This window comes from Bos grunniens, chromosome 2 (assembly GCF_055505025.1).
Source record: "Bos grunniens cultivar Pamir isolate PY7600 chromosome 2, Bosgru_T2T1.0, whole genome shotgun sequence".
Lineage (NCBI taxonomy): Eukaryota > Metazoa > Chordata > Mammalia > Artiodactyla > Bovidae > Bos > Bos grunniens.
In genome coordinates this window covers 32,130,623-32,157,042 of record NC_141166.1, presented here as the reverse complement: position 1 = coordinate 32,157,042, position 26,420 = coordinate 32,130,623, and the positions used below count along the sequence as shown (strand labels likewise).

Below are 26,420 nucleotides of genomic sequence, written 5' to 3'. Positions count from 1 at the left end.
TAACTGAATGCATAACTTTATTAAATAAATGCTTTGTCACGATAAAAGACAAAGATCGAGGAGTAACATAAATTATAAGTTGAATAAATAGTATACAGCAATCTTCACTTCTTTTAATAAAACGTGAGATCCTCAGGGGTTTTTCGTTTTGTTTTATTTCCTTAGGTACAAAACACTAAACAGGAGGTGAGCTCGTCCACATTCAGCGATTGTTTCCCCCCCGCTTTTTCGTTTTTTTTTTTCTTTCCACAAACAAGTTTCGTTTGCTGGTTAATTTTTTTTTCATCCTTTTCACCAGTAAAGATTATGAGCATTTATTTAAAAACAGGAAAGTCAAAAACAAAAAAAGAGGAGAGAATAGCACTATGGTATGTATGTATGTCAAACTATAAAGAACTACAGTAATATGTGCTGTGATTATTGCTGTCTAAAAACAAACAAACAAACCGGTAGGCAACTCGGAATCTGAAGGAATCTTGTCTGACAACTGTCTATCCGTGTGGGCTACTGTGTGATTGGTGGTGGTTGTGGACGGTCTGGGACTAGGGCTGGTGGCCGGGGACCAGAGAGGTGGGGTGAATGGGTGCACAGCGGCTGCCCCCCACCTCCCCTTTCCTCCATCCAAAAAAGTTAGAGAGGAGGCCAGAGTCTGTGGAAATGGCTAAACTATATACTCCATTAGGGAACCAAGAAAGGATGCTTAAAAAAAGACACCAAAAACCTACAAGAAAAAAAAAGTAGAGAAAAGTGCAAAATAAGTCTTGCACTTTAGTGGTTTTAAAAACAAAGACAGTACAACGCCCATACAACCACCTCTCAAAATACAGCCTCCTCAATCTAGGAAGCCAACTGTGTCTTCTCCAAGACCGGGCATTGCTTCTCCTTGGCCCACTCCTCTCTGCAATTCCCATCTGAGCTGGAGCCCTTGTAGGGGCTGAGTGGATGGAGGTGGGGCACTGCCCCACATGGAGGGGGGGCTTGGTGGCCGCATGGTAGCCCTGCGGCTGCTGACGAACTGGGCAGTGGGAGAGTGGTGGTCCAGGCCCGCTTCCCCAGGGGAGGTTGGCCCCACTGGGTTACCATAGAGACCACAGAGGTGGTGATGGGAAAATGGTGAGGAGACAGGAGGTGGGACCACGCAGGGCCTCCCGTTATTCTCCGAGTTGGGGCTGAATGTCTCCAGGCCTGTCTCTCCAGGCCTGGCTGTCTGAGAAACTTCCAAGTCTCTTCTGTCCCAGACCGCCTGCTTTCCCCGGGTTGAGGTGGGGCAGGGGCTCAGTCCTGGCTGGGACCCCCTCAGTCACCTGGCCGCAGTGGTGGAGACGGTCTCCTCTGCTAGAGTGAGGCCTGAGTCAAAGGGAGATGGGAAGAGACCTCCTGTTGGCACTGTAGGCCAATGTTTAGATTTGAGGCCACAGAAAACCTGGAGCCTGAGGCCTCTGGGTGAGCAGTGGCCAACAGGGAGCCGGGGGTCAAGAAGGTCCCTGCTTGGAACTTCACAGCTGGCAGCTTGCCACACCTGCCTGCTCACCATCCTGCCCAGAGAGGCCTCACTTTCCTCAATGATTCCCTCCCCCTGGACTCCCACCCTGGGCTCTGCCTGAAGGTCCAGCATCCTGTATGGAGTGGCCAGAGGATCAGAGTCTCCCCGCCCCCTCTGCAAGCAGTAGAGAGAGACTCACAGATTTGGGGTTGTCAGTGTGAGCTCTGGAGATCTGAAGACAGGGGTTGCGTTAAAGCAGGCCCTAGCCCCCCACCTTGTGGCTGACTGCAAAGAGCCCATGGAAGGAGCTGAGGCCCCTTCAAAGTCCAGTAAACAGCGGGAGGAAAAGACAGCCCCCTCTCAGGAACCAGGAACTGGGTCCAGGCCTTGGGGGGAGGTGGTGGGGTGGGGTCTGCAAATTCCTGGCTCAGTCTTTTCTTAGGGGGAATGGCACCCCAGTATCCACATGGCAATCCCAGTTTAGGCGACTGCTGAAGATCCAGAGAAAGGATGGGCGGAGAGAAGAGTGAAGTGGGAAAGGCTGACGATACTGGCCTAAGACGTTGAAGTGTGGGTCGCGGGTTTGGGGACAGTGGCACAGGGAGGGGCCACCTGGACACACAGCACGTCAAGGAAGTCCTCACTGCCATCCCCATCAGGCCCCTGTCCAGTGGAGATCGATGCCTCTCCCATTCCAGCCGACTGTCCACTCTGGGGGAGCAGGGGACACTCCCCTACCGAATCCCAGGGCTGCAGGCTTGCCACCAGCTAAAACGTTTCTGCTCCTTAGCTGCCCCTCTTCACTGTCCCCAAGCTCGATGCTGGAGTAGTCTCCACGGTGTCATGTCGTTGGGGAAGAGTGGAGTGAGCTGCGTTCACAGCGAGAGAGGGTGTCCTTTGCTGTGTCCAAGCCCCGTCTCCTGGCCAGAGTTCTCCATCAGGGCTGCCCATTTGTTGCAGGGGTGGGGGGAATCAGTGGACAATGGGAGTTTTCTTGGTTCAGAATCTTGGCTGCCCCAAAGCATCCATTCACTGCTTGTCCTGCGCCTTTCTGCCATTTCCCACCCCAGGAAGGAAGCTGCAACAGGCCAGGGTAAGACCAAGAGCTTGAAAGCCTCTCCAGCCTCCGTCCCTTACTGCAGGGTGAAGGTGGGCAGGTGAGCTCGTAGACTTGTCCCTTGCAAACCACGGCCTCTGCTTATCCTTGTTCCTGTCCTTCTCTGGAAAGTTCCTCACCTTCTCTGGCTCACAGGGCTAGGTTAAACTCATTTCTCTCTTACAACCTGTTTCCTTTTCTTCTTCTTAAACCTCTCTCCTTCTTAAATCCCAGAGGGCTTATCAGGTGGGGACCCAGGGAAGTGTCTCTTGGCTTTGTCCCCTCTTCTTTTTGCTTTGCTCCAAAGCTAGGATGGGGCAGTCAGCCCTCTGTCTCTCCAGCTGTCTGCCCTTCTCTCCATCTACTCTGGCCTGAACAATCACTTTTATTGTTTCCCCGTATTTACACTTTTCACCTCCATCTCCCTCTTTGCCATCTCTCATTTCAGTCTCTCTCCTGCTCTGCCAGCATGAAGGCTGAGGGAGGCTTTCCAAATGCAGGGTCTGTCCAGATGAAATAAAAAAGCTGGGCAGGACCAGGGGGTTGAGATTGGACCGATTGGGTTCTCTGGGTGTAGGGTCCAGAGACAGTAACTTCCCAAGGGTCTAAAGGTGAATGTGACGTCCTGGGAGCTTGGTAGGTGCACTGTTGGGTGTGGTCACCGACCTGGCTTGGTGGTACATGAACACACGTGCACATGGGAAATCATGAAAAAAAAATCCAACACAGTGTCCCACAGAGGGCTGAGTTTGCTGCTGCTCATGGGATGCAGGCAAAACTGGTTTTATGGGTTGTGTTAGAAGAACATGGGTTTTCTTGGTTTCCCCAGAATAAGGATGCTCTTCAATGCCCCCAGAGGAACTACTTGGAAAAGTTAATGCAAACCTTTGACAGAAAGGAAGGAAGAAAGGGGTAAAAAAAAAAAAAAAAAGAAAGAAAATAGACTTATATGCCTATATATGACTATATGGAGCCTTGTAGATAAATACAAGCCCACTTTTTTTTCAGCCTATCCTCCCCCACAAAGGCTGCGTTAGCTGTGAATTGGATGCAATGAAGGGCTGAAACCACAGACTTCATTCGGCGCTGAGTTTTAGCCACCCTGGAAGCACATGTCTTCCCACTATCAGAGTGTGGATTGATTTCTGAGTCTGCAAGGGGAGTGAAATATGCACACATACTTCATATTCATGGATCTGCTTTAGGAACACCTACCATCTAGTATCACTCAGTTATGAATCTGCCTTGTGTTGAGAAGGATGGAATGCATCTTTGTCTTTGTAAATTGGAGGGAGAGAGAACACAGCGCCGAGGTGGGAAGAGAGCAAGGACAGGGTTTGAGCCGTGTGAGCTGCTGGCTGCAGGAGGAGATTGATCCAGGAGAGGCACTGACGCCTGCTGTCTGTTTCTCTCTCCCCCTGTGACCCATCCGAGCTGGGCAAATTCCAAGTGTGGCATCAAAGGCCACACCCAGGGCCGCACCTGCTCCTGCCCAGACGGCTTCCCCACTCGGGCCAGGGCTGGATGTAAAGATGGATGCTTCTGGCCCAAGCTCTGTTTCTCCTCCTCGTGACTACTCATCCTCCCCTCTCTTACACACGTCTGCTTTCCTCCCTTCTCTTTCTCTTGTTCTTCCTCTCTTGCTCCCCTTGTTCATTCAACTTGCCTCAAAAAGAAAACCTTTTTTTTAAAAGGGGGGGTCTCCTTAGCTTTTCACATCTCTGTTGTTGCCGTTTTCAAAGTTGCGACCTTGCCAGAGATTCCGAGGTCCTCAGTTTCCTCAAATAGATAGATATATGTATTTTTTTTTTCCCTTACATGAGATGAAATGAGTGGCGTCCTGGGGTGGAGGGAGGCGCTGGCTGGAGTCGGGGCTGGGGGTGGGATGGGGTGAGGGAAAGACGGGGAGGGGACGCGTCACTCAACATTGCTGCTGTCGAAGGTGTGGCACTGAAAGTCCCCGTCCACGTACTCCATGCCCGGCAGCTTCATCCCGTACTTGTCCACGCACCAGCAGATGCCACGCTTGCGGCCACGGGAAGGTTTGCACTGGGGTGGGGAGAGGGACAGGCCGTGAGCATGGCTGTACCCTGAGGCTCTGCTCCTCCCTGACCCTTTGCCTTCCCTGCCCCAAGATAGACTCTCATCCCCAAAGAGTTGAGGGCACTGTATCACTGACTCAATGGACATGAACTTGAGCAGACTCTGGGAGATGGTTAAGGACAGGGAGCCTAGCGTGCTGCAGTGCGTGGCGTGATGACTTAGCGACTGAACAACATCAACACCCACCCCTTGGGGCTCTGGTGTCTGCACTGCATGGGACAACCCGGGGAAAGGTGTCATTTAGGCGGTCTGTCCTTGACTAGCTCTTGCAACTCTGTCTTGTGTCACCCAAAACAAGTTGGTTTATTTCTCCAACTTGGTATTCTCCAGAGAGCGACATAACCTGATCATGATCATGACGATGATAGTGATAATAAATTAAATTCTTAAATAACGTGGTGGTGGTTGAGTCACTAAGTTGTGTCTGACTCTTGTTCCTCTGTCCATGGGATTCTCCAGGCAAGAATATTAGAGTGGGTTGCCATTTTCTTCTCCAGGGGATCTTCCCGACCTAGAAATCAAACCCAGGTCTCCTGCAATGCAGGCAGATTCTTTACCGACATATCTGGTTTCCCTTGGAGCTCAGCTGGTAAAGAATCCACCTGCAATGTGGGAGACCTGGGTTTAATCCCTGGGTTGGGAAGATCCCCTGGAGAAGGAAAAGGCTACCCACTCCAGTATTCTGGCCTGGAGAATTCCATGGACTGTATAGTCCCTGGGGTTGCAAAGAGTCAGACACGACTGAGTGATTTTCACTTTCATTTTCTTTACTGACTGAGTTATGAGGGAAGCCCATTAAATAATAGTAATAGTAATTAAAGGCATCACTTGTGTAGCTGTACCATATACAAGACACCACTTAACACTTAACTATACTGTAGACACTGTTCTAAGTGCTTTGCAAAGATGAGTTCATTATTCCTCATAATCATGTGAGAACAACAGATACAATTATTCTCCATTTTACACAAGGAACTGGAGCCAGAGACATTAACTGACTGGGGTAAGAGGACACAGCTAGTAAGCAGGACACCCAAGGACTCACCCAAAGTTGCCTGGCTCTTGATTCCTAACTTAGATGTTGTCGTTGTTTAGTCACTAAGTCGTGTCTGACTCTTTGTGACCCCATGGACTGTAGCCCATAAAGCTGCACTGTCCATGGGATTTCCCAGGCAAGAATACTGGAGTGGGATGCCATTGCTTTCTTTAGGGGATCTTTCTGACCTAGGGATTGAACCTGTGTCTCCTTCAGTGGCAGGTGGATTCCTTATCCCTTACACCACCATCTAAGGGAACTTAGATGCTGGGTGACTTTATGGAGCATCTGAGTCACCCAGGGGGGAACTTGTTGAAAACCCAAGTTCTCAGAGTCCACCCCAGACCTACCGATCAGAAACTCTGGGGTGGGACCCAGCAATCCGTGTGCTGCTGATGCCCTACTGTGTACTCCTTAACAAGCTTAGATGACTGGTTAACAAAGGGTAGCCTGGCTGTGAATGGGTCACAAAATTATTTCACGAGGTACATGGTAAAAACATATTTTAGTCATGCGTGTGTGCATGCTAGGTCGCTTCAGTCATATCTGACTCTTTGCGACCCCATGGACTGTAGCCTGTCAGGCTTCTCTGTCCATGGGATTCTCCAGGCAAGAATACTGTAGTGGGTTGCCATACTCTCCTCCAGGGGATCTTCCTGACCCGGGGATCCAACCCATGTCTCTTGCGTCTCCTGTATTGGCAGGTGGGTTCTTTGCCACTAGCACGACCTGGGAAGCCCCATATATTTATGGAAGTGTATCAGAAAATAACATACATAGCACAGGCTGTGAGACAGTGATAGAAAGTTTCCTTTTAGATGGACTCATGTACCTATGGTGACTCATTAAAACATGAGTAGATTACAGGGTAAGCGGGAATGGGGTCAGTCATGATTGTGGGAAGAAAGGGTACTAGTGTTTTGGGACAGTACAGAAATCCAGGCATTTAGAGGTGGAGATTTGGTGGCGTCAGTGGTAAAGAACACACCTGCAGTGCAGGAGACATAAGAGACTCAGGTTCCATCATGGAGGAGGGCGTGGCAACCCACTCCAGTATTCTTGCCTGGAGAATCCCATGGACTGAGGGCCCTGGCGGGCATGGGGTCCACAGGGTTGCACAGAGTGGGACACGACCGAAGCGACTTAGCGTGCATGCCCTGAACATGGGATATGGGATGGGGCATGCCGGCTTTCTTTCTTTTTTTTTTCCCCAAGTTTTACTGGAGTCGAGTTGATCTACAGTGCTGTACAGGTGTACAGTCTCTTCAGTAAGCAGAGCTGGGGGCACTGGATGGACCTGCTTTCTCTTATAGAGAAGGAGCTTCACCTACCTGCTTTCTCTTGTAGAACCCTTTGCGGTCACAGTTGGGCAGGTACACGGCGCGGGGCACCATGCGCGGGCTGGCTTTGAGCTCCTGCAGGGACGCCTCCATGTGCCTGCGGCAGGGCCCCTGTGTGCGGATCGGAGGCGTGAGAGGCGTGGCCAGACCCCAGGGAGTCACCTAGACGTGCAGAATGCAGTGGCCGAGGTGTGTGGGTCAAGGGTCTGCACGGAAAGTCACCACCTTTTGTCGAGATTAGGTGCTACCCAAGGTCTTCCTCTGCCTCCCCTGCCATTACCCCTGGGCGTATAAAGTGCTACCACACATGCTCATTTAGATAGCTGGGGGCCAGGTTAAAAGCTGCAGGTGGCAGAGACTGAGGGTGCGGATACAGAGGGAGATGGAGAGAGGGTCCTTGAGCCTCACCTGCTCAGATTCCTGTCTCATCTCAGGCGCGGAGATGACCCGGGGATGGGCAGTGTTCTCAGCTCCTCCCACGAACTTGGACTGGGTCAGCTTCTTTCTGCGGTCCTTCTTCACAGCCTCGGCCTTCAGTTCGGAGATGCGGGTGTGCTTGGGCCGGAAGATCTTGGGTGAGTAGGTCTCCTCTGCCATCTCGGAGGTGGTGGGCTCCTCGTGCTCACGGGAGTCTCTTTCTGTGGGGAGAAGCGGATGGAGGATTAGCGTCTGCCAGCTGAGAGCCAACCGTGTGGATCCCAGAACTCCAACCTTTGGAGCAAGGAGACAGGCTCTCTGCACCCCGACAGGGCTGCCCAAACTGGGGAAAGGGGAATGAGAATCAGGATACGAGCCAACACGCCTGTGAGTGGTGGGAAGTCCAGTAGAGCAAGGTAAGGGTGACTTCGTGGAGTAGGAGAGTGCTGGGAAAGTCAAGCTGATACAAGGAGGGAAGTGACGCAGGAGGAAGAGGGAAGTCTGGGGGCAGGGAAGGGACTTGTTTGCTGGGAAGTAGAAATGGAAGTTAGTCGCTCAGTCCTTCCGACTCTTTGTGACCCCAGGGATTGTAACCTGCCAGGTTTTTCTGTTTGTGGAATTCTCCAGACAAGAATACTGGAGTGTGTTAGCCATTCCCTTCTCCAGGGGATCTTTCCAACCTAGGGATTGAACCCAAGTGTCTTGCATTGTGGGCAGATTGTTTACCACCTGAGCCACCAGGGAAGGCCCTGTCTGGTGGTGGTGGGTGGGGAGCTGGCTAAATAGATGGGGGAAGTGGCTGGAGGTGGGGCTGAGGTGTAAGAACACCATCTGGAGGTCGAGGCTGTCAGAGGAAGAGGAGTTGCCAGGGCGTGGACAAGAGGCCAAGTCCATCCTCTAGTGAGATCTGCCTGCTTTTGGAACTGCTGGAGTTGAGATACATCTGCATTTGGGGAACCGAGGGCAGGAGGGCCCTGGGGTGTCTGGACTTGCAGGGTGTGGGGAGGAAATCATAGGAGAAACAGGAGGAAGGGACCCCGGAGAGCCAGAAATGTGGGATCCGGAGGGGATCAGTGCAGGCGGGTGGGGGTAGGGGCATGGAAGCCTGAGGCCTTGCTCCCTGATCAGAGCTGGCGCTGAGCTCTGTGACCTGGGACATAACAGCTCCCGGCCAAGAGAGGCAGACAGCTGGCTGGGGCTGGAGTGGTTATATATAGCAGTGACTTGGTGACAGTCTATACTTAGCTGACTTATGACCTTTAAAGAACTAGGACTTTGTTCATTTATTTGTCGGTCTTTTAATTCCACCCCTCACCCCCCCAGCCTTTGGCTTTTTCTTGGTCCACAGATTTCCATGAAATTCTCCTCTCACAGGCACCCTCCCCTGGGTCCCTCCTCTCAGCTCCCTGACCCCGACCAGACCCGGATTGCTCTTCCCAGGTGGGCAGGGCATGGCCAGGATGCCCAGGGCCAGAGCAGGTGCAGGGCAGGATGGGCGGGGGCAGGGAGCCCTGTCTTCCCTGCTTTCTTTTCTTTCTCAATTCTGGAAAAAGAAAATTGGGCTTTGGAGTGGCCCTGGAAAGTGAAAGTGTTAGTTACTCTTTGTGACCCTGTGGACTGTAGCCCGCCAGGCGCCTCTGTCCATGGGATTCTCCAGGCAAGGATACTGGAGTGGGCAGCCATTCCCTTCTCCAGGGGATCTTCCTGACCTAGGGATCGAACCCCAGTCTCCTGCATTGTAGGCAGGTTCTTTACCATTTGAGCCACCAGGGATGAAGGGAAATCCTCCTCTTACTGGGCTCCCCAGGAGGCGAGAAGAGGTGTGGAGAGGGAGCAGTTTGGTGAGAAGACAGTTGCATATCCCCAGGGCAGGAGTTCTCAGCCCAGGGGAAGTTCCAGGTGTGTGTTGAGGGAGGCATTTGGAGACCTGGCCTCACCTGGTCAGGATGGCAGGTGGCAGAAAGCACCTGAGCACCCGTTTGTCTCTGGGCTCAGGGTTTGTCAGATTTAATCGAATGGATGTCCAGCATTTATGCCCCTTTAGGGAAGCTCCCCGCCCTAAAGAAGCCTCCAGAGGTGTGCAGTGTTCTGGGTGGTTGGCTGATCTGGGTATTTATCCACAGGAGAAGAAGAGAAGTAGTTTCTGGAGAAGAAGGTGGGAGGAGACACACGGCAAAAGAGTGGGCAGGCTCTCCCCGAAGAGAGCCCAGCACCAGGATGTCTGTCCCCTTCTGGCCTTTCACTCCCTCTTCCCACCATGTCCTGCCCTGGGCTCTGCCTCTACTTTATCAAAACCCGCTGGGATGATGAACTAACACGGTGATGCACTGGGTCCGTAGAATGGAGCCCTCTGGGGATTAGCTGACAGAGTGAGGTTGTGGCATAAACCAGCTTTTCTTGGTAGTGGGATGAGCTGCAATGGGGGTAGGAGGCAGGGTGCAACAAGCTGATTTGGGGGACTCCGTACAAAGTGAAAGATTAGGGCTCTGTTATCTAGTAACTCAGGCCCAAACCTGAGGCTCTGATCTGGAAGAAGTAGGTGAGGAGAGGAAAAGCTGACCATGGCCTGTTCCCATCTTACTGAGTGACCTGACACGTCACTCAGTCTCCCTGGACATCACCAAGCATCCTGACTGTCACCTGAGTGGTGCGGTAGGGGAGACGGCAAGAGGTGGTTGCCATTGAAAGGTTGGGAGCATTGTGGGGGTGCACGGCCACCCCTTCCCCAGTCAAGATTGTAACCAGATGAAGGGAGGGGAAGTAGGGCCAGACAACCGGGTGCTGACCAGTGCGTGGAAGAAGGGTGAGCTTTCCCCTGGGGCCACAAGTACATGCTTCCATCCCAGTGGTGCTCTTTCTAGTTCTGAAAGACATCTGGGGGGAGGGTGCCACTCACCGTCCTCTGGCCACCTGTTGTCTCCCTTTGGTCAGAGGGTGTCATCCTCCAGATGCCGTTGCACCTTCCCTTATGGAGCTTCTGGCTCTGGCTTTGGTGGTCGTGCAAGTACATTGGCTAATGCCCCCCACCCCCCACCCCACCATCGGCAGCTCTTCTCAAGACTCTTCATATTTTAGGATCTTCAAGAAGTGCTGTGGGCTGCCCTGAACCTGGAGTCACCTTTCCTGGGAGGAGGATGGGCTGTTCACAACAGTTCAGGAAACTTTAGGGCAGTTTACTGAGGCCTCTCTCGTCTTTCCTGTGAAGGTGTTAGCCTTGAGACTAAGCAAGGACAATACCGGGGAACAAAACGTAGATTCTTGTACCTTTTCTGTGTTAGTCGCTCAGTCATGTCTGACTCTTTTTGATCCCATGGACTGTGGCTCACCAGGCTCTTCTGTCCATGGGGATTCTCCAGGCAAGAATACTGGAATGGGTTGCCATTCTCCAAGGAACTCCAGATATGTTTGCAAACCTCTGTCCTCCCCCTGGCTTCACCAAGGCAGGGTTCCCTCCCCAGTTTGCAGTCTCTTTGGCTGCTTCTGAAGGGCAGGCTTAAAGTTTTGATGTGCCTCCCAGGTTTTGGTGCCACTTAACCCCATGGGACCTATTACTTAGGCAGCGGGAGAGTCAAGTATCAGATACTAATCAGGGTCTTGTGGTCACCTGTAGGTTCCAGAGAGACAGCGGAAAGTTGGATTGGAGCCAGGGCAGGAGCCTGGAATATTAAAGGGCTGGAAAGTAAGACTGGAGCTGGGATGCCAGAGCCAGCTAGTCCTACTCAGCTGCTGTGTGGCCGAGTCATAAATAGGCTTGCAATTTTGGAAGGGTTTAAATTTTAGATAACTCAAGAAGGCGCAAGTAGACTGGCAGCTCCTGAGCTGTTTCATCAAAAGAAAATGAGTCAGGGTTGCAAAAGGATTTAGGACTTCCTGGTGAAGTTGCACTGCACGTGAATAGCAGTCTCTCAGGTACTTAACAATGCCGTAGGTTCTGGAACTCAGTAGACTGGCAGGTCAGTACCTGCATATGGCCAGTAGGTGGCGGAGGAGACTGATGGCTGCAGAACAGGCTTCCTTGTAGGAACCGTAAGCGGTTTTAAAATCTGGAACTTTTTGTGGTCTCCTTCTCTTACTTCTCTGACCACCACCCCAGCCTTCCCCTCTCAGCATGCATTTAGAGTCAGGAAGATGGACGTGCATAGACTGGGAAGGACCTACGTGAGGCCAGGGATGGCGGGGAGGGGACAAGGCCATCAGTGTGTAAACCCCGGCTGTTTCCTTAGTCAACAATGCAAGCATAATGATGAGGTAAAGAAGGGAAGCAGATCTAGGACTTCCCTTCCTATCTCTACCTGTCCTTTTGAAAGGATTCTGCAGCGAGCGTTCACTGTTGTCCCCTTCTCTGGGAAGCTGTGGAGACAGGACCCTTTAATTCAGTGTCTTAAGAAAGCAAGGGCTCTCACAGCATCCTGATAGTTATCTTTAGGCTGAGTTCTGATTATCTGCTCTGTTCTGCCCCTAGTCTTGCCAGCTGGCTCTCTGATGGTCCCAGCCCTGCCGTGTTAGGGCAGCCAACTCAGTTTCTGCTTCATCCTAAGATGCTGCCCATTCATACTGATACAACAACATGCACTGAGGCACCACCCTTGGCAATGCGAGAAGCTGCTTGAGGACTGTGTCATCCTCGTGTCCCAGTGAACCTTCTTTTTTTTTTTTTTTTTTTGCTGTGCAGCTTGTGGAATCTTGGTTCCCCAACCAGGGACTGAACCCAGGCCCTGGCAGTAAAAATGCTGAGTCCTAACCACTGGACCACCAGAGAATTTCCCCAGTGAATGTTGAGGGTGTCTGGGTGCAGGCCCAGCTGCTGCAGACTCAGACGCATCCCCAGTTGGGGGAGAGCACTACTCCTCACAGCACAAGTGCCGATGCATCTTCCCTCTACAAGCCCACCATGGAGACCTGCTGCTATAACTGAAACTACAATCGAACTTTCTACCCTGGGGCTCTTAGTTCTACCCTGGCACCATTAACAGCCTGGGCCCAGCCTGGTGGTTGTTTCCCACGCTATCTTGACTTAATAGTCAAAACTAGAGAAAAACGGATGGATCCGATATTGTGACTTTGCTTACAGAAATTGAAGAAGCTGTGGCGTACTTGGAACTCGCAGTGCAGGAAGGATGTAGGGCTTTGCCAGGCCACCTGGACCCGGGAGAGGAAGAGTCTCTTTTTCTTGCCAGAAGGCAAGAGGGATTCACCCAGAATTTCTCTGCCAGGAATGAAAAGGGGAGCTGGGTTTCCACCGGCTCTCATTCTAGCTCCCTCTGTGGAATTCAGACAGTCAATGTCTTAAGGGCAGAACTTTGTCATTCATCTTAGCCTCTCCAGCACATAGTCTTCAGTAAAGAATCTGATACTTCAGTAAAGTACTCCATCTTTATGGAGAGATGCGTGAATTGGCTCATGGGACAAAGTGCAGGTCTAGCGGCCATTCTGCAAGCTGCGACATGTTGGAGCTAAGTGGATGCCCTGGGGGGTCATGTCACCCACAGACCTGCCTTTAAACACAGGAATTTACTACAGAGGGAACAAGGGGCAGAGATGTGGGCCTTAAGAGCAGGAAGAAGTAGGGTCCCCTACATTTACTGGGCTTCTTTGGTCTAAGACTGTGCTGTTGAATATGATAACCAGCAGCCACATGCGTCTATTGAAAAGAATAAATATTAAGTCAGATTACAAATTCAGCTTCTCAGTTGCTTGAGGCACATTTCAAGTGCTCGATAGCCACACGTGGCTGGTGGCTTCCGTGTTGGACAGCAATAATTGAGAACACTTCCTTCACTGCAGAAAATTCCACCGGACAGCTCGTCGGAGGGCCCTGATCCGTGCCTGGGAATGGCTGGATGCTCCGTACTTCCTCCCCACTTTGCCCTGTTTCCTAGCCAACCTGCAGCCTCCTGCTCTTTGCTACAACATGAGGCTTCTGGGAAAATGAGGGATCAACTGTTCACTATTGAAAAAAGTGTGAGACATGTCTCAGCCTCCTGAAGTCTGACCGTTTCCCAGCTGCAGATGCCAAGAGACTGAGTTACATTGTGTGTCTCTGCATAAGAAAAAGGGACAGGGACCGTAGGGAGGGCCATGAAGCCTCCTAGGGGAGCTGCACCATGCCCAGCCCTGCCCATGACATCCCTGACCAGGGCCCACTTTGCCCCAGTCTTTCCTGGAAAATTGTTTTCTTTTCCTTTGTGGTCAGTAACAGACATGCATATTCTGGGCTCTTTCTTCACCTGAATTATGGGCTAAAAAGGGAAGGAGCATGGACTTTGCAAGAGGAAAAGAAATCCATATAACTGTCATCCAAAGGAACCAGTTGCACCTAGGGAGGAGCTGCAAATAGACCTGCAGAGGGAGTCTTGCTGACTTGGGGTACATGGCCAAGGTGGGGAGCAGGTTCAGAGAGTCAGTGACTGGACCTTGAGAGCAATAGGCTTATCCCTCTTAGCTCCTTTACATCCCCCTCTCCATTTCAGGCCAGGAAAACCAACATCTCTAACCTGAGCAGAGAAATAAAGACAACTACAGCAAAGCAGATAAACAGAATCAGGAGTTGGACCACCAGCCCTTGACTGTCAGTCTCCCTTCTTGAGTGGAAGATGGGGCTGCTAACAGTGCTTCACTAAATCCTGGTGCAGGTGTATTTTGCCCTCTCTTAGTTGCTTCCTCCCCTCTCCTTGCCTTAGTCTTCTCATTTGACTTATGGGGAGGATGACAACAGCCCCCTCTTCATAGGGTTATGAGGATTCCATGAGTTGTTACATGCTAGTGAGCTCTCAGTACAGGTATCTGCCGTTGTAAGGACTCTGTTGCCTCCCACCTCCCCTGTTTCCATCATCAACTAAAAATCTGGTTGCTGTGATACTGGCTGACAGGTGTCTGCTTGTAGATCACAAGGTCTCAGGCGCCTTGGACTGCAGAAAGGTCTGCTGGGAAGCAATGGCTCTACCCTCGTCCCCGGGGAGTCTAGGTTGCCAGCCCCAAGTGAGAGGAACTTTACCCAAGTGCTTCTGAGAAGCAGTTTCCACTTAGAGAACACTGCCTGGAAGTTCGTCCCTTGTGTAACCTCATTCCTTCATGCTGCGTTAAGGCACCAGGTCTCCTTCCCTAAAGATGGAGAGAGAAAAGCTGACCTACCGCCTTTCACAGTGCAGATGTGGCAAGTGTCAGGTTGGTGACCCTTCCCTAGAATGAGAGAATGGGGTCCCACTCACACATCCTCTAGGTAAAAGAAAGGATCCTCCTCACTTTTTCTCCCTGAGGATGAACTAGGATGCAGGGCCGTGACTCTGGTATACATTTCTTGATCCCTGGGCAGCAGCTGGTGATAAATTTACACATGAGAAATACATACTTATGCACAACACTCAGCGTGAGTATCTCTAACCAGGTCTCTAGACTTGGGGAAGGTGGAGCATGCTCAGTAAAAATGTATCTGTTCCCTATACACACCCCCCGGGAAGCCTGGCATGCTGTAGTCCCTGGGGTCACAAAGAGTCAGAGACGACTTAGTGACTGAACAACAACAATGCACACCAGAAGGTAATGGAGGAGTGAGGTGGGGAGCAGCCTTTCAATGGGGTAAGGGGAGATAATGAGAGGGAGGAAGTGAGGGGCCATTTCTCCGATCTGGCCACACTCCCACTGGTGACTCATCACGGCCCATTCAGAACAGCACAATTTAGCCAAATTCCCTGGAAAGCCCTGCATGACCAGAAGGGGGCGGCAGGGAGCAGATTGTTTGGACTCTTGTCGACGATCCCACCGCCCCGCCCCGACCCCAGGCCAGGTCCTCCTAAGAGAGACTTGCTAGGAGTCAAACAATGTCCTTTTTGGCAATTGAAGCTCAGACTCTTTTCCTTTTTGACTCTGTTGGAGCAGGAGCAGAGAGCGGAGACAGGTTCCCTTCACAGCTGTGGGAGGGGCTTGCTGGTGGCCTTTGCCCTGTCTGGTTAGGTACCCACTAGCCAATGTGATTTTTGACACTAGGGCTTCCCTGGTAGCTCAGACAGTAAAGAATCTGCCTGCAATGTGGGAGACCCATGTTTGACCCTTGGGTTGGGGAGATCCCCTGGAGAAGGGAATGGCTACCCACTCCAGCATGCTTGCCTGGAGAATTCCATGGGCAGAGAAGCCTGGCAGGCTCCAGTCCATGGGCTCAAAAAGAGCGAGACACGACTGAATGACTAACACTTCACTTCACTTCACTTCACTTATGTGGCCAGTGGGACTGAATTTTAAGATTTATTTTATTTAAATTAATTTAAATTAGACAACCAATACCTTTGGTTATTGGAAAAGTTGTGAATATGTTTGGGACAACTCAGATATATGAATCTACTTTTTCAACTATAAATCTTATGAAACCTAAAAATACAGATCAACTCTTCCCAATGAAAATTCAGTGTTTGAACTTTGATGTGCTCTAAATGTAAAATACACCTCAGATTTCAAAGACAATATGAAAGACAATGTAAAATAGCTCATTCATTTCGGTTCAGTTTAGTCGCTCAGTTGTGTCTGACTCTTTGTGACCCCATGGACTGCAGCGTGCCAGGCCTCCCTGTCCATCACCAACTCCCAGAGTTTACTCAAACTCATGTCTGTTGAGTCCCAACCATCTCATCCTCTGTCGTCCCCTTCTCCTCCTGCCTTCAATCTTTCCCAGCATCAGGGTTTTTTCAAATGAGTCAGTTCTTCGCGTCAGGTGGTTCATTAGAATGGCTTATTAAATGGCTTATTAAAATAGCTTATTAGAATGGCTTATTTTGAATCTATATGAATATTATTGTGGATATATCGAAAAGATATACAATTAAATTTCACCTATTTCTTTTTACCTGTTTTAAAAATGTGGCTGTTAGAAAGCTTGAAATGACATTTGTATGTGGCTTATATTGTACTTCAGTTGGACAGTGCTGCTCTGAAGGGTCTGGAATGAGAGACATCTTCCCTGAGGGACAGGGAGACTGGGGAGCATGCTCAGTACAGCTTTACTGGTACAATCTACACAGTTCAGGATGACGAGGACCCACACAGAACATCACTGCAAGTCAGAATAGGGCACATGGGGCTGGATTCTGAGAGCAAATTCAGTTTGGATCTTGCTTCAGGATTTGGCAAGAGAAGGGCTGGTCTCTGATGGTTTAGGATGGGGATCAAAAATGAGATAACCTGGGGCTTCTCTGGTGCCTCAGTGGTAAAGAGTCTGCCTGCCAATGCAGGAGACACAAGTTCGGTCCCTGGTCCTGGAAGATCCCACCAAGAAGGAAAAAAAAAAAGAGATTACCTATTTATTTTAAGGGGCTTCAGGTGGGTCAGTGGTAAAAAAATCTGCCTGCTGATGCAGGAGATTTGGGTTCGATCCCTGGGTCGGGAAGATCCCCTGGAGAAGGAAATGCGAAACCACTCCAGTATTCTTGCCTGGGAAATCCTATGGACTGTAGCCTGCCAGGCTACTCTGTCCATGGGGGTCACAGAGTCCAACACGACTGAGCATGCACATTTATTTTAGAACCCCTTCCAGGACTTCCTTGGTGGTCTAACCCATTGGGAAGAGGGTTTTATCTTATCTGCCTCCTTCTTGGGAATCCCCCAAGGGAGCAGCTGCCACAGCCTCCAAGGTGTGTGAGGATGGCGCTCAACAACTCCTCAGGTCAACTGGAGGCTTCCAGCTATAATCTGGACCTCTCCTCTCCCTTCGAAAAGGGCTTTGACTGTTAAAAACCCTGGCGATCCTCTCTCTCTGTCTTTCTTATCAACTTTTGTGGCATGTGGTTTTCTCTCTTTGTTTACGATGTGAAAATCCCCCAATCACTCCCTCATCCCACCTAACCCCACCCCAGCTCGGATCTCAACACCCTGCTGCTCCGCTCTGTGGAAGCTCGTGCTGGAGGAGGCTGGTTATCACGGGAAGCCGGCCACTTCTATGCCGAGGGCTCCTTAGAGACTGTGGATTGCTGCTCAGCCAAGGGGCAGTGAGGGCCTGCCTGCCTGCCTGCCCACATCAGGACAGCTTCCTGTCATTCAGAAAATGAGGTTTGGCACATGGGGCCTGAAGTCTGGGCTGAACAAACCCCTTTCCACCCTCCTTGCCCCGCCCCCCCCATCCCACACCAAATCACTCGCCTAAGCCAGCCTTGCCTGTAAGACCATGCAGAAAAAGGGATGGAACAGAACAAGGCTGAAAATAAAGGGGTACTGCTTTCTCCACCTTGGGGCCACTTTGCTTCTCCTCAAACGGAGCACTTCCAGTTCTGAGCTCTTATTTCATCTTCATATCATGCCCCCTCTGCCCCTCCTGTTATGAGATGACAGCATTGGGTAATATTTGCCAAAGGCCTCATTGCAGGTTAGACCAGGCCCAGGCCAGAGCCCCAGGGACTTATGGTAGAAAGCCAGGGAGAGCAGAACTAGGACTAGGAGGCTAGGCTCAACAAGATTCTAAGACTGAGTTCTAGCCCTGGATCTGCCTCTGCCTCTAACCCTGCACCTAATTCTAGGCTCGTGACTTGTACTTTGGGCTTCAGCGTCCTTATCTGTAAAATGAGGGCCTGACTGCCAAGATGCTGCGATCATGGCAGGTCCCTTCCAGCTGTAGCATTCTTTGGCCAATACCCAGACAATTCCTGGAGAGACACTCAAACCTAGCTAAGCTGAGTGGCCAGGCAGGAAGGGCTACTTCACCTCTGATAAAGATTCCCAGTCACTTCTTTGGATTTATATTGAAGAAGAAGAAAAAGACATCATAACAGAAACCATGGAAAGAATTGGAGCTGGAAACAAGAATGGGGAATTCTGTGGATAGAGGGAGAGGGGAGTGAAAGCTTAGAACTGTTTTTGTTTTTTTATTTGCTTATTTATTTTTGCAGATATGTAATAAATCTTACTGTTTTGGAAAACATATTTCCAGGTTACAATTGAAGGACGGTCTCTGGGGATGGTAACTTCTGGACCTACCATAGTAAAAATGCAAAACAGACGTGCAAACAAAACCCCACCAGATAGCATCCATGTCATGGCAGCCATTCTCTGCTTTTCACTTCCGCTTCCCGTGGGACCTCATAGGTACCTGATCTGTTTACAATGTTCTTCCAGTTTCTGCAGGCAGTGGGCCTGGAGTGTGGTGGTCCCTTCTCCGAAATTTTGTTTTCCATACATTAAATAACCCAGAGTTTTAAATACATCGCTCAAGTACAAAGTAAAAGCTTTAGACAAAAATCAGCTTCCTGTCCTGCTAGCTCCTCCCGCCTTCCCCGCCTTAATGGGACGGAGGTTTTTGTGGGGATTCCTGCTCCCATGCTCTTTGTTGTAACCTTCTAGTGACCCCTGGCTCCTAGGTCAGCCCGGTCCTCCCTCTGCAGCTGCAAGCCCACCTGCCTGCTCAAATCCAACCCTGAGCCCCAGGACCAGCACAGCTGCTCTGATTGAAAAGCCAAGCCCCCTGGGGGTGTCTTGGAGTTGGGGGATGGAGAAGGGGGTGGGATAGAGAAAGGGGTGGGATAGAGAAGGGGGTGGGATGGGAGGGAGGGATAAGAAAGTAGGGGGGAGAAAAAGAGAAATGGAAAAAAAATGAACTCTCACTGTGGCCAACTGTGTTTGCTCTTCCAGTCTGAGCTGACACAGCAGAAAGAGGAGGAAGGGAGAGGAGAGGGGAGGAAAGAAAAGTCAAGTTAAAAGAGCCCTCTTCTTGTCTTCCCAGTTCCCATTTTGGTTGGCTCAGGGCACAGCCAGCCTCTCAAAGACTTGTTTCAAAGGGAGGGGATACGGGTAGGAAAGGAATCTGGCTCCTTCAGTTTTCCATGATCTTGTTCAATCCAGACACAAATTTGGCCAATAAACCTAACCCTGGAACTTGATTTCAACAGGGCATTTGGACTAGGCTGGGAATGGAAGCCAGGGTGATGGAGGGCCAAACCCCTCAAAGAAGCAAAGGCTGAATGCAATTTTATTTAGGTAATTTTTCTTTCTTTCCGAGAAGCATATTTTCTGCTCTTCCCCTCTCTCTTATTTCTCAATGACAGAACTGAAACCCAGCACCCACTTCTCCCTGTATCCCAAACTTAATGTCTCACAAGCACAAGAGAGATCTTCCAGACCCGGGTAAAGTATGCGGGCCAGTAAAGCCACAAGGCTCCTTCTCCAAAGAATGCCAGAGTAAAGCTCGGTCCTTCCCCGGACTCGACCCAGCTCACCCATATTTATTGAGCTTGGTCCAATAAATAGCTCCAGCCCTCATACACACCGCCCTCTGTTTCTATATCTATCTCTGCCCCTGAACTGGCCAAAATAAAATGCAGGGCCCAGAGCGCTCCCAGGACCCGGCTCGCAGGCGGACTCCCTCTCCCGTTGCCCAGCAACGCGCCTAGCAAAACACCAGTCCCCGCCGGCCCTGCGCTCTTCCTCCCACAAGCTTTGGCGGCTAGCCATCTCTCTCTCCTTTGCTCCCCATTTCTGATTCTAGAAATGGGCTTTGTTGTTGTTGAAAAACCCTACATCTATCTCTCTATACACATATTTTTGGTTATATGTGTATATATACATATATCATCTATGTCTGTCTCTAAATCTACATCGGAAGGGGCAAATTCCAGCTCACACTGCTCGTTATTGGTAGAGAGGCGTGGCGGTGGGAAGTCGGTGGGGGGGCGGGGCAGCAATTTTGGCCAAAGGAGCGGACACTCTCCTCCCTCTTCTCTGTTCGTTTTCCTCTCTTTAAGTCCTGTCGCTGCACCATCTCCAACTTTTGGGAGACCCACCCAAACTGAAAAACTCCAGCCAGGAGGGCCCACTCCCATCTCATCTGTCCGGGAGGAAGGCATCAGTTCCAGCTACCGGTCAAGGGCAGCCATCCAGCCACCAGAGAGGATGAGGCACCTGCTTTAGGCGAGGTGGAGTCTTTCAGAGGGGTTGGGATGGGGTGGGGGGAGGAGGGAGGCCCCTCCGTGCTTCAAGGCACTTTGAAGGTGGGGGCTGAGGAAGGGGCTGCAGAGAAGTCTAAAGGGCATCTCATCTTGCTTGGGACAATAGCCCTTGTGTGTGTGTTGGGGAGGGGGGCGGCGGGGAGGGGTTGGGATTGAATTGGAAAGTTGGATGCGCCAGTTTGCTCTCCCAGCAATTGCGCGCGCTCACCCTCCACACCAACCACATCACACCAACCACACGGCTGGGCAAATAAAAGTGGGGCCAGAATGCGGCCAAGCGATACCTTGCATACTTTCGCTGTGACCGGATTGTTACCCAGAGCTCTCTCTCCCAAGCCAGGAAATCGATTCATGCCTTTTCCCCCCTCGGTGCCCGTGCTAAGGTTTTCCACACCACATCTCACAAGATGAAGGCGGGGGGTGGGAGTGGGGGTGGGGGGGTGGGAGGGGGGCGGGGCCGCCTTTGAAAATTGGCTCTTAATAAAAATAACTTCACCAACCGTCCTCGGGGGCCTCCGGGGCCTGCACATTGCCCTCTCTCCCTTTTTTGCTGGCCGTAAACTGGAGAAATGCTACCTCTTGCAAAGCTGGACAGACAAAACCTGCAGGATTTGCGGGAATCCACGTCGAGCCCAGGAAAGCTCTCGTACCTCTCTTCTCAACCGCAGACGCACTCCTTTCCTACATGAGAGTGTCTGTAGTTTGCAGTTAAGACAACTCATGTTGGGGTGCTCGTAATGGACGGAGATAGGAGGGAAGGGCATTGTTCCAGGAAGAAAATACCGTACAGAATAAACACAATTTAGCCAAGTCTTAACTCCTATGGGGGAGGACCAATGCTCAGAACCCAGACTTTTGTGTACAGTTCATTAAACTTAAAAAAAAAATTAAAATCAAGTAACTTTCCAAGAGGAAGCCGAACTGTTTCAATTGAACAAGCAGCTCTGTCAACCTTTTAAACCCCAGCACTGAGAATTTGGGGGCGGGGCAACCCGGGGGCGGGGCTACGTGGAGGTGGAGGGGAGGCGCCTGGTGCGTGGCTTTTCCGTCTCCGCCCCCTTGATTTTGCATTCTGCGTTTCCAGGGCCCCTCTTCCATTTACACCACACCCACTTGTGATCTGGTTTGAGAGCTCGAGGGGCGACGTGACAGGGTGGGGGATTAGCACTGGTGGGGAAGCTGCAGTGTCTGAATTTCACATCTCTTCTTGTTTCCCAGCCCTTTATCTACCTTTCTTCCTAGGTAAAATCTGAATAGGAGCAGGGGAAAGGAGTTCGATTCAGGAACACCCAGCCCTGGAACATCAAGCCCACCTTTCCTATTCCTTTCCTTCACTCTCCCCACCCCCGACTTACTCCACCTCCCCGCCGCCTCTGAGCTTGCCCAAAGTCACCTCTCCTTTCCTGGGAGGAAAAAGAGATATTTTGCATTTCAGTATGTTTTACAGACGACCAGTCAATCATATCAAGTCAAGAGCAATGAGTGTGCACGTGGGAGGGGCATCAAAGCCCCCGCCCCAAAGGCAAGAGCTACCAAGGGTGCGTGCGTGCGTGTGTTATGTGTGCACGTGAGTGTGCGTGTGCGCCCGAGTGTGTGTGGGGGCGGGGTAGGAGAATAGAAACGTCAAGGAGGGACTGGTAGGGGGGTAGGGGGCTGGGAGGGACAAAGGTAGAATTAGCACCGAAAACCGGTAACGCCTCTCTCTCCAGGTCCCCAGTTGAAGCAATATTTTAACAAAAGGCATTTTTTTTCAAGTTCAGAAAAAAACAAACAAAACCTACAACATATTGGGGGTGGTGAAGAGGGAATTGTTCACGTAAGATGCACACTTTCGGACTGGAGATTGAGTACCTGAGGATTTGCATCTAGAGAAGAAATAGGAGCTCAGAGTCACCGTTTAGTCGAGGGGGGAGGGGTGGGGTGAAGAAGGTGGGGGTAGGGACGAGGAGAAGGAGCGAAAACCCGGAGAGGCTCGGCTAGACCGACCCCCGGGGTAGCAGGATCGGCTGGGGCTCCGATTCCGAAGTGCAGGGACCCTCCCCGCCCTCCTCCCGGCCAGCACCCCGGCTCTAAGCCACTTGCTGGGCAGAGCGCGCGGGGCCAGCCTGTCCCGTGCCCCCCCCCACCCCCCACCACCCCGCCCGTGCGCCGTGTAGCTGCCTGGCACACGGAGCGCGCTCACCGATCTTGGCTTGCTCGCGGTAGCTCTTTTCGTTCAGGCAAACCCCGCGGCCGTGCAGCAGGGCGTGCAGCGGCTTCTCCTCGTCCTGCCGGGGGAGGCAACGCAGCCCCTGGGCGCAGCGCTCAGTGTAGACGCCGCACGACTGCCCCTCGGCCAGGGCGCAGGTCATGCAGCAGCCGCAGCCCGGCTCCTTGACCAGCTCGCAGCCCAGGGGGCTGGGGGGGCACATGGAGAGGGCTTTCTCGTCGCAGGGCTCGCAGTGCACGAAGGAGCCCAGACCCTGGGCCGATCCCGCACAGGCGGCCAGAAGAAGGAGGACCGCGGTGAGCACCATCTTCTCCGAGTCTCCCCCTTTACCTGGGGCGGGGCAGGAGCGCGAGAGTGCAGGGAGAAAGGGGCCAGGAGGGCACGCGGAGCAGTGTTGTTCTTTTTTGAAAAAAATTTCTGGCAGGTAGAGCAGGTGCCCTCCCGGGGACAATTGCAAAATGTAGGGAGCGATGGAGGGCTGGAGTGCCTGCAAGCAAGTCTGAATTGCAAAGATTACAGACTTGCAACAGGTAGGGGGAAAGGGAGCAGCGCCAGGTGCACGCAGAGGAATCGGAGGCTGGAGAAACAAATCCCTCTCCCCACGAGTCTGACCTGGTCAGAATTGCGGCAGGGAAGCCAAAAATGGTTCACCCCCAAACAACCACCGGAAAAAAGAGCTCGGAGGCTGTGGAGGAGAGGCAGGTGGGGGGGGGGGGGGTTGCGGGAGAAAAATAGATTTCTTCTTCAGAATTTTTAAGATCTCAAAGTACACCCTGCTCCTTTCTAACCCTCAGCTGCCAGCGGCGCGCGGCTGCTGCGGAACAGGTAAGAGGCGGCGGCTGCAGCCGCGAAGGCGGGGGAAAAATGTGGAAATCAAGAAATTAAAAAAAAAAAAAAGAAAAAACACACCAAACCCCCTAACACCTCTTTTCTCCCACTCTGCTAGCACCTTTTCGAAATTCGCAGATTCTACGTGAAGCCCGAAGAAAGGTGCAAACGGAGGAGAGGGTAGTAAAGAGGAGGGGGGAAAAAAAAAAAGGAAAAAACCCACACCGCTTTGCAGCTCTTTCCTAGCTCTTTTCCCCCCGGCAGAAGTTTCCAAAGAGACTACGGGCTCGGGTTGAGCCGGCGCTTTTAAATAGACGGCCCCTGGCTGGCAGCCAGTTTGTAGCTGCAATTTGAGCTCCCCAACACCCAACCCAGGCAAGTATGCCAAGGAGTACAAGCTCACACGGGGTGGGGGTGGGGAGAGGCCTTCTAGACACACGGGGGCTCCCCTTCGCTGCCTGAACAGCTCCCTCCTCTCCCTAGAATGGAAGAAAGTGGTGAGGGGATGGGGGAGCGGGGGCGGGGAACAGGGCTGGAGCTGCCCAGAGAGGAGGTGGGGGTCGAGGGGGAGAAGAGTTCTTGCAGCACGGTGGATACAATAAGGAGCAAGTCGTCTCCCGTCCCTCCCACCCCTTAGCTAGCCAAGGCTCAGGCTGGAGGGAGAATTTTCTTATTAGCCAACTGGATATATAGAGTGCCCAAGAAATGCTACCTTAGCTTTGGGAAATGGCTGTCTGCTGGTGTCTGAGTGACCAAGTAAGGGTGTGTGTGTGTGTGTGTGTGTGTGTTGGAGTGGGTGTTAGTGTAAGATGGCCAGGGATGGGTGGTGAGGGGAAATAGAAAAGAAAAACTAAATTTCCTCCCTAAAAATCTGGGGAGGGGGATTTAATCTAGTGTTTCTGTTGCTGGTGAAGTGACTGTCTTTGGTCACAGGGGGAAGGGGCCATTTTTCTTTAGTTACACTGTTGGCCCAGGGAAGCTGTGTGTGTGCGTGTGTGTGTGTGTGTGTGTGTTGTGTGTGTGTACTGTGTGTACTTGTACCAAGGGACATGCATAGCAGCAGCATCATAGGCAGCACGGAGTTACAGAGACTGGCACTTGGGAGGGAATGCTGGTTCTGAAAACCGTGCCTGGAGGCCCCCTGTGTCCTGCCCTGCTGTGGGGTTGTCGGAGGCAAGGAAGGCAGAGTGGAGTGATCCTGCCCCTCCAGGGTCTTTGAAAGGAGTATTTCTATGGGGCCACAGCCCTGGAGGGCATAGGTAACAGACCAGAGGGACCCCAGGTTATGAGGGACCCTCCTGGGAGCAGGCATAGCCCAGGAATTGGAGCTGCTGGCCCAGCTGATCCTGACCGGAAACACCCTGATCCCTTTTGAAACCTCAGAGGATCTATGGGGGATCCTAGGGACCCTTCTTTCCTTAGTGAAAGGAAAGAAAGTGAATGCTTTCAAAGAAGGAAGGTGGGGGTTTTAGCTTTTTCCTGCACTTGGCATGGGGGGTGTGGCCTTCAGAGCCCCATCTGAGAGAGCTAAGTAGCTGTGGCTGTCCTGTTTGGGGAACTTGGGTCAGCACTCTTACCCCTTTTACATCTCTCTTTGCCGCTCTGGAAGGGCTCTAACTTCCCTTTGGAGAAGGGGTTGCATTTCATGAAGTTTGCCACTAGACTGCACCCTCCTCTACGATAAGAATTCCTTCTGCTGGTAGAAAATATTTGTCTTCCTGGTTGGGTTCAGAAGCATCTCACTCTATGCTGTTAACACCCCCAGATCCTGATCTCTCTTCCCACTTACCTACTTGCTGAAAGGCACATTTTAAAATCAAGGCAAAAATTTTAAGTTTTCTTTTGTTTGTATTGCCAGAGGGGCTTTAAGTGTTGGCTGGGAGAGGGAGGAGGAGCTGTGTGTAATGATTAAAAAAAAAAAGCAAGCAAGGCTCCTTAGTATTGCTTCTCCTCTGTGTCTAGGGGCTCGGTAAGGTAGGAGGAAAATTAATATTCCCAACTCTGGCTGGAATATTTGAGGAGTGAGGGAGATCACGTATTATTTTCCCCTTTGTGTCAGGTTCGGACAGGGTGTTGTGTGTGTCCCGGCCCCTGCTCTTATTTCTGCACTGACTCCGCAGCAAAGCCGGCTCTGGGCACACTGGTAGCATTTCAGATGAATGGGGAGATTGTGGTGCTGCTTCCAGAGAAACATGAGTTGCCTAGTTCCAGCCACCCTCTATTCTGAGAGAGACGGCCTCAGTGACACGTCTTTTTGTCTAGCCGACTTCCAGTGGCTGGAAAATAAAATGTGTGAAGACAGGTAAAAGGGAGAGGGGATGATTCACAGAGAAGACGAAAAGGGTAGAGAGAAAGGAAGCCAGAGCTGGTCTGTGGGGTAGGGCGGCAGGGGGCCAGGGAGAGGGAGAGGGGTACTCTGCAGGTCTGTATACATCGTGACTGTCTGTCTCTCCATGGAGAAACAAACAGGCTTATGTCATGAGAGGTTGACAGTTGGCTGATGGGACAGAAGCTGCCATCCAAGGGACCCTCAGGTAGTCAGGCTCCCTGGGAGGGCTTAAGAGAGAACTTTCTCGGTAGCCTGGGCTAGTCTATGGCAATTTGGCTCAAAGATGGGCTCCTGGCTGGATGGCTTTGCCCCTAGGAGCTGGTAATTAGCATCTGACAGTGGACTGGAGGGTCTGTTCCAGGATGTTGGATTATGGGAGATGACTTGGAGCCTCTCTTAATTCCATTTTCCCCTCCCCTTAGTTCTGAAGCCTTAGATCTGTCACAAGCACCTTTAGAGGGTTGCTTTTTGGGGAAAAATGTTTGCATCAATGAATTTAGTTTTGTGGCGGGGAGGGGGGTGGCACATTTATGCCTGCCAGATTCAAATATTAAAAAGCTGGGGTCCCTTTCCTCCTTCTCTGTCAGGGGCTTCCTAGTACTGCTTTCCAAGCAATATTGATGCCTTTCAACTACATCTTTCTTGGAAAAGTAAGAAATTAA

The 26,420-nt window shown here is 51.5% G+C and overlaps 1 protein-coding gene and 1 long non-coding RNA gene across 4 annotated transcripts; both read right to left on the bottom strand.

Moving 5' to 3' along the window:
* Positions 1-23,710, bottom strand: IGFBP5 (insulin like growth factor binding protein 5). Of its 3 annotated transcripts, none has more exons than XM_086341047.1 (4): positions 22,575-23,710; positions 7,467-7,696; positions 7,050-7,220; positions 1-4,628 (listed from the first exon to the last, which is right to left on the bottom strand). In XM_086341047.1, exons 1-4 carry the CDS (start codon positions 22,906-22,908, stop codon positions 4,497-4,499), a joined length of 867 nt encoding a protein of 288 aa, XP_086197173.1. In that variant the 5' UTR covers positions 22,909-23,710; the 3' UTR covers positions 1-4,496. The 3 variants fall into 3 exon arrangements, with proteins under 3 accessions (XP_086197173.1, XP_086197182.1, XP_086197193.1); XM_086341056.1 differs by having other exon boundaries at positions 7,050-7,169; XM_086341067.1 differs by lacking the exon at positions 22,575-23,710 and adding an exon at positions 7,861-7,984.
* On the bottom strand, positions 8,000-22,547 carry LOC147377871 (uncharacterized). The gene is made up of 2 exons (XR_015142237.1): positions 10,372-22,547; positions 8,000-9,618 (listed from the first exon to the last, which is right to left on the bottom strand). It is a non-coding gene; the product is annotated as an uncharacterized LOC147377871 (long non-coding RNA).
* Positions 23,711-26,420: the final 2,710 nt, after the last annotated feature.

Excerpts from the sequence above, each read along its gene's own strand:
- IGFBP5 (XM_086341047.1), bottom strand. The coding sequence starts at position 22,908 with ATGGTGCTCACCGCGGTCCTCCTTCTTCTGGCCGCCTGTGCGGGATCG. Across the intron at positions 7,221-7,466 it reads TGAGACAGGAATCTGAGCAG|GTGACTCCCTGGGGTCTGGC; the intron begins GTGAGGCTCAAG and ends CTGCACGTCTAG. Across the intron at positions 4,629-7,049 it reads GGTTCTACAAGAGAAAGCAG|TGCAAACCTTCCCGTGGCCG; the intron begins GTAGGTGAAGCT and ends TCCCCACCCCAG.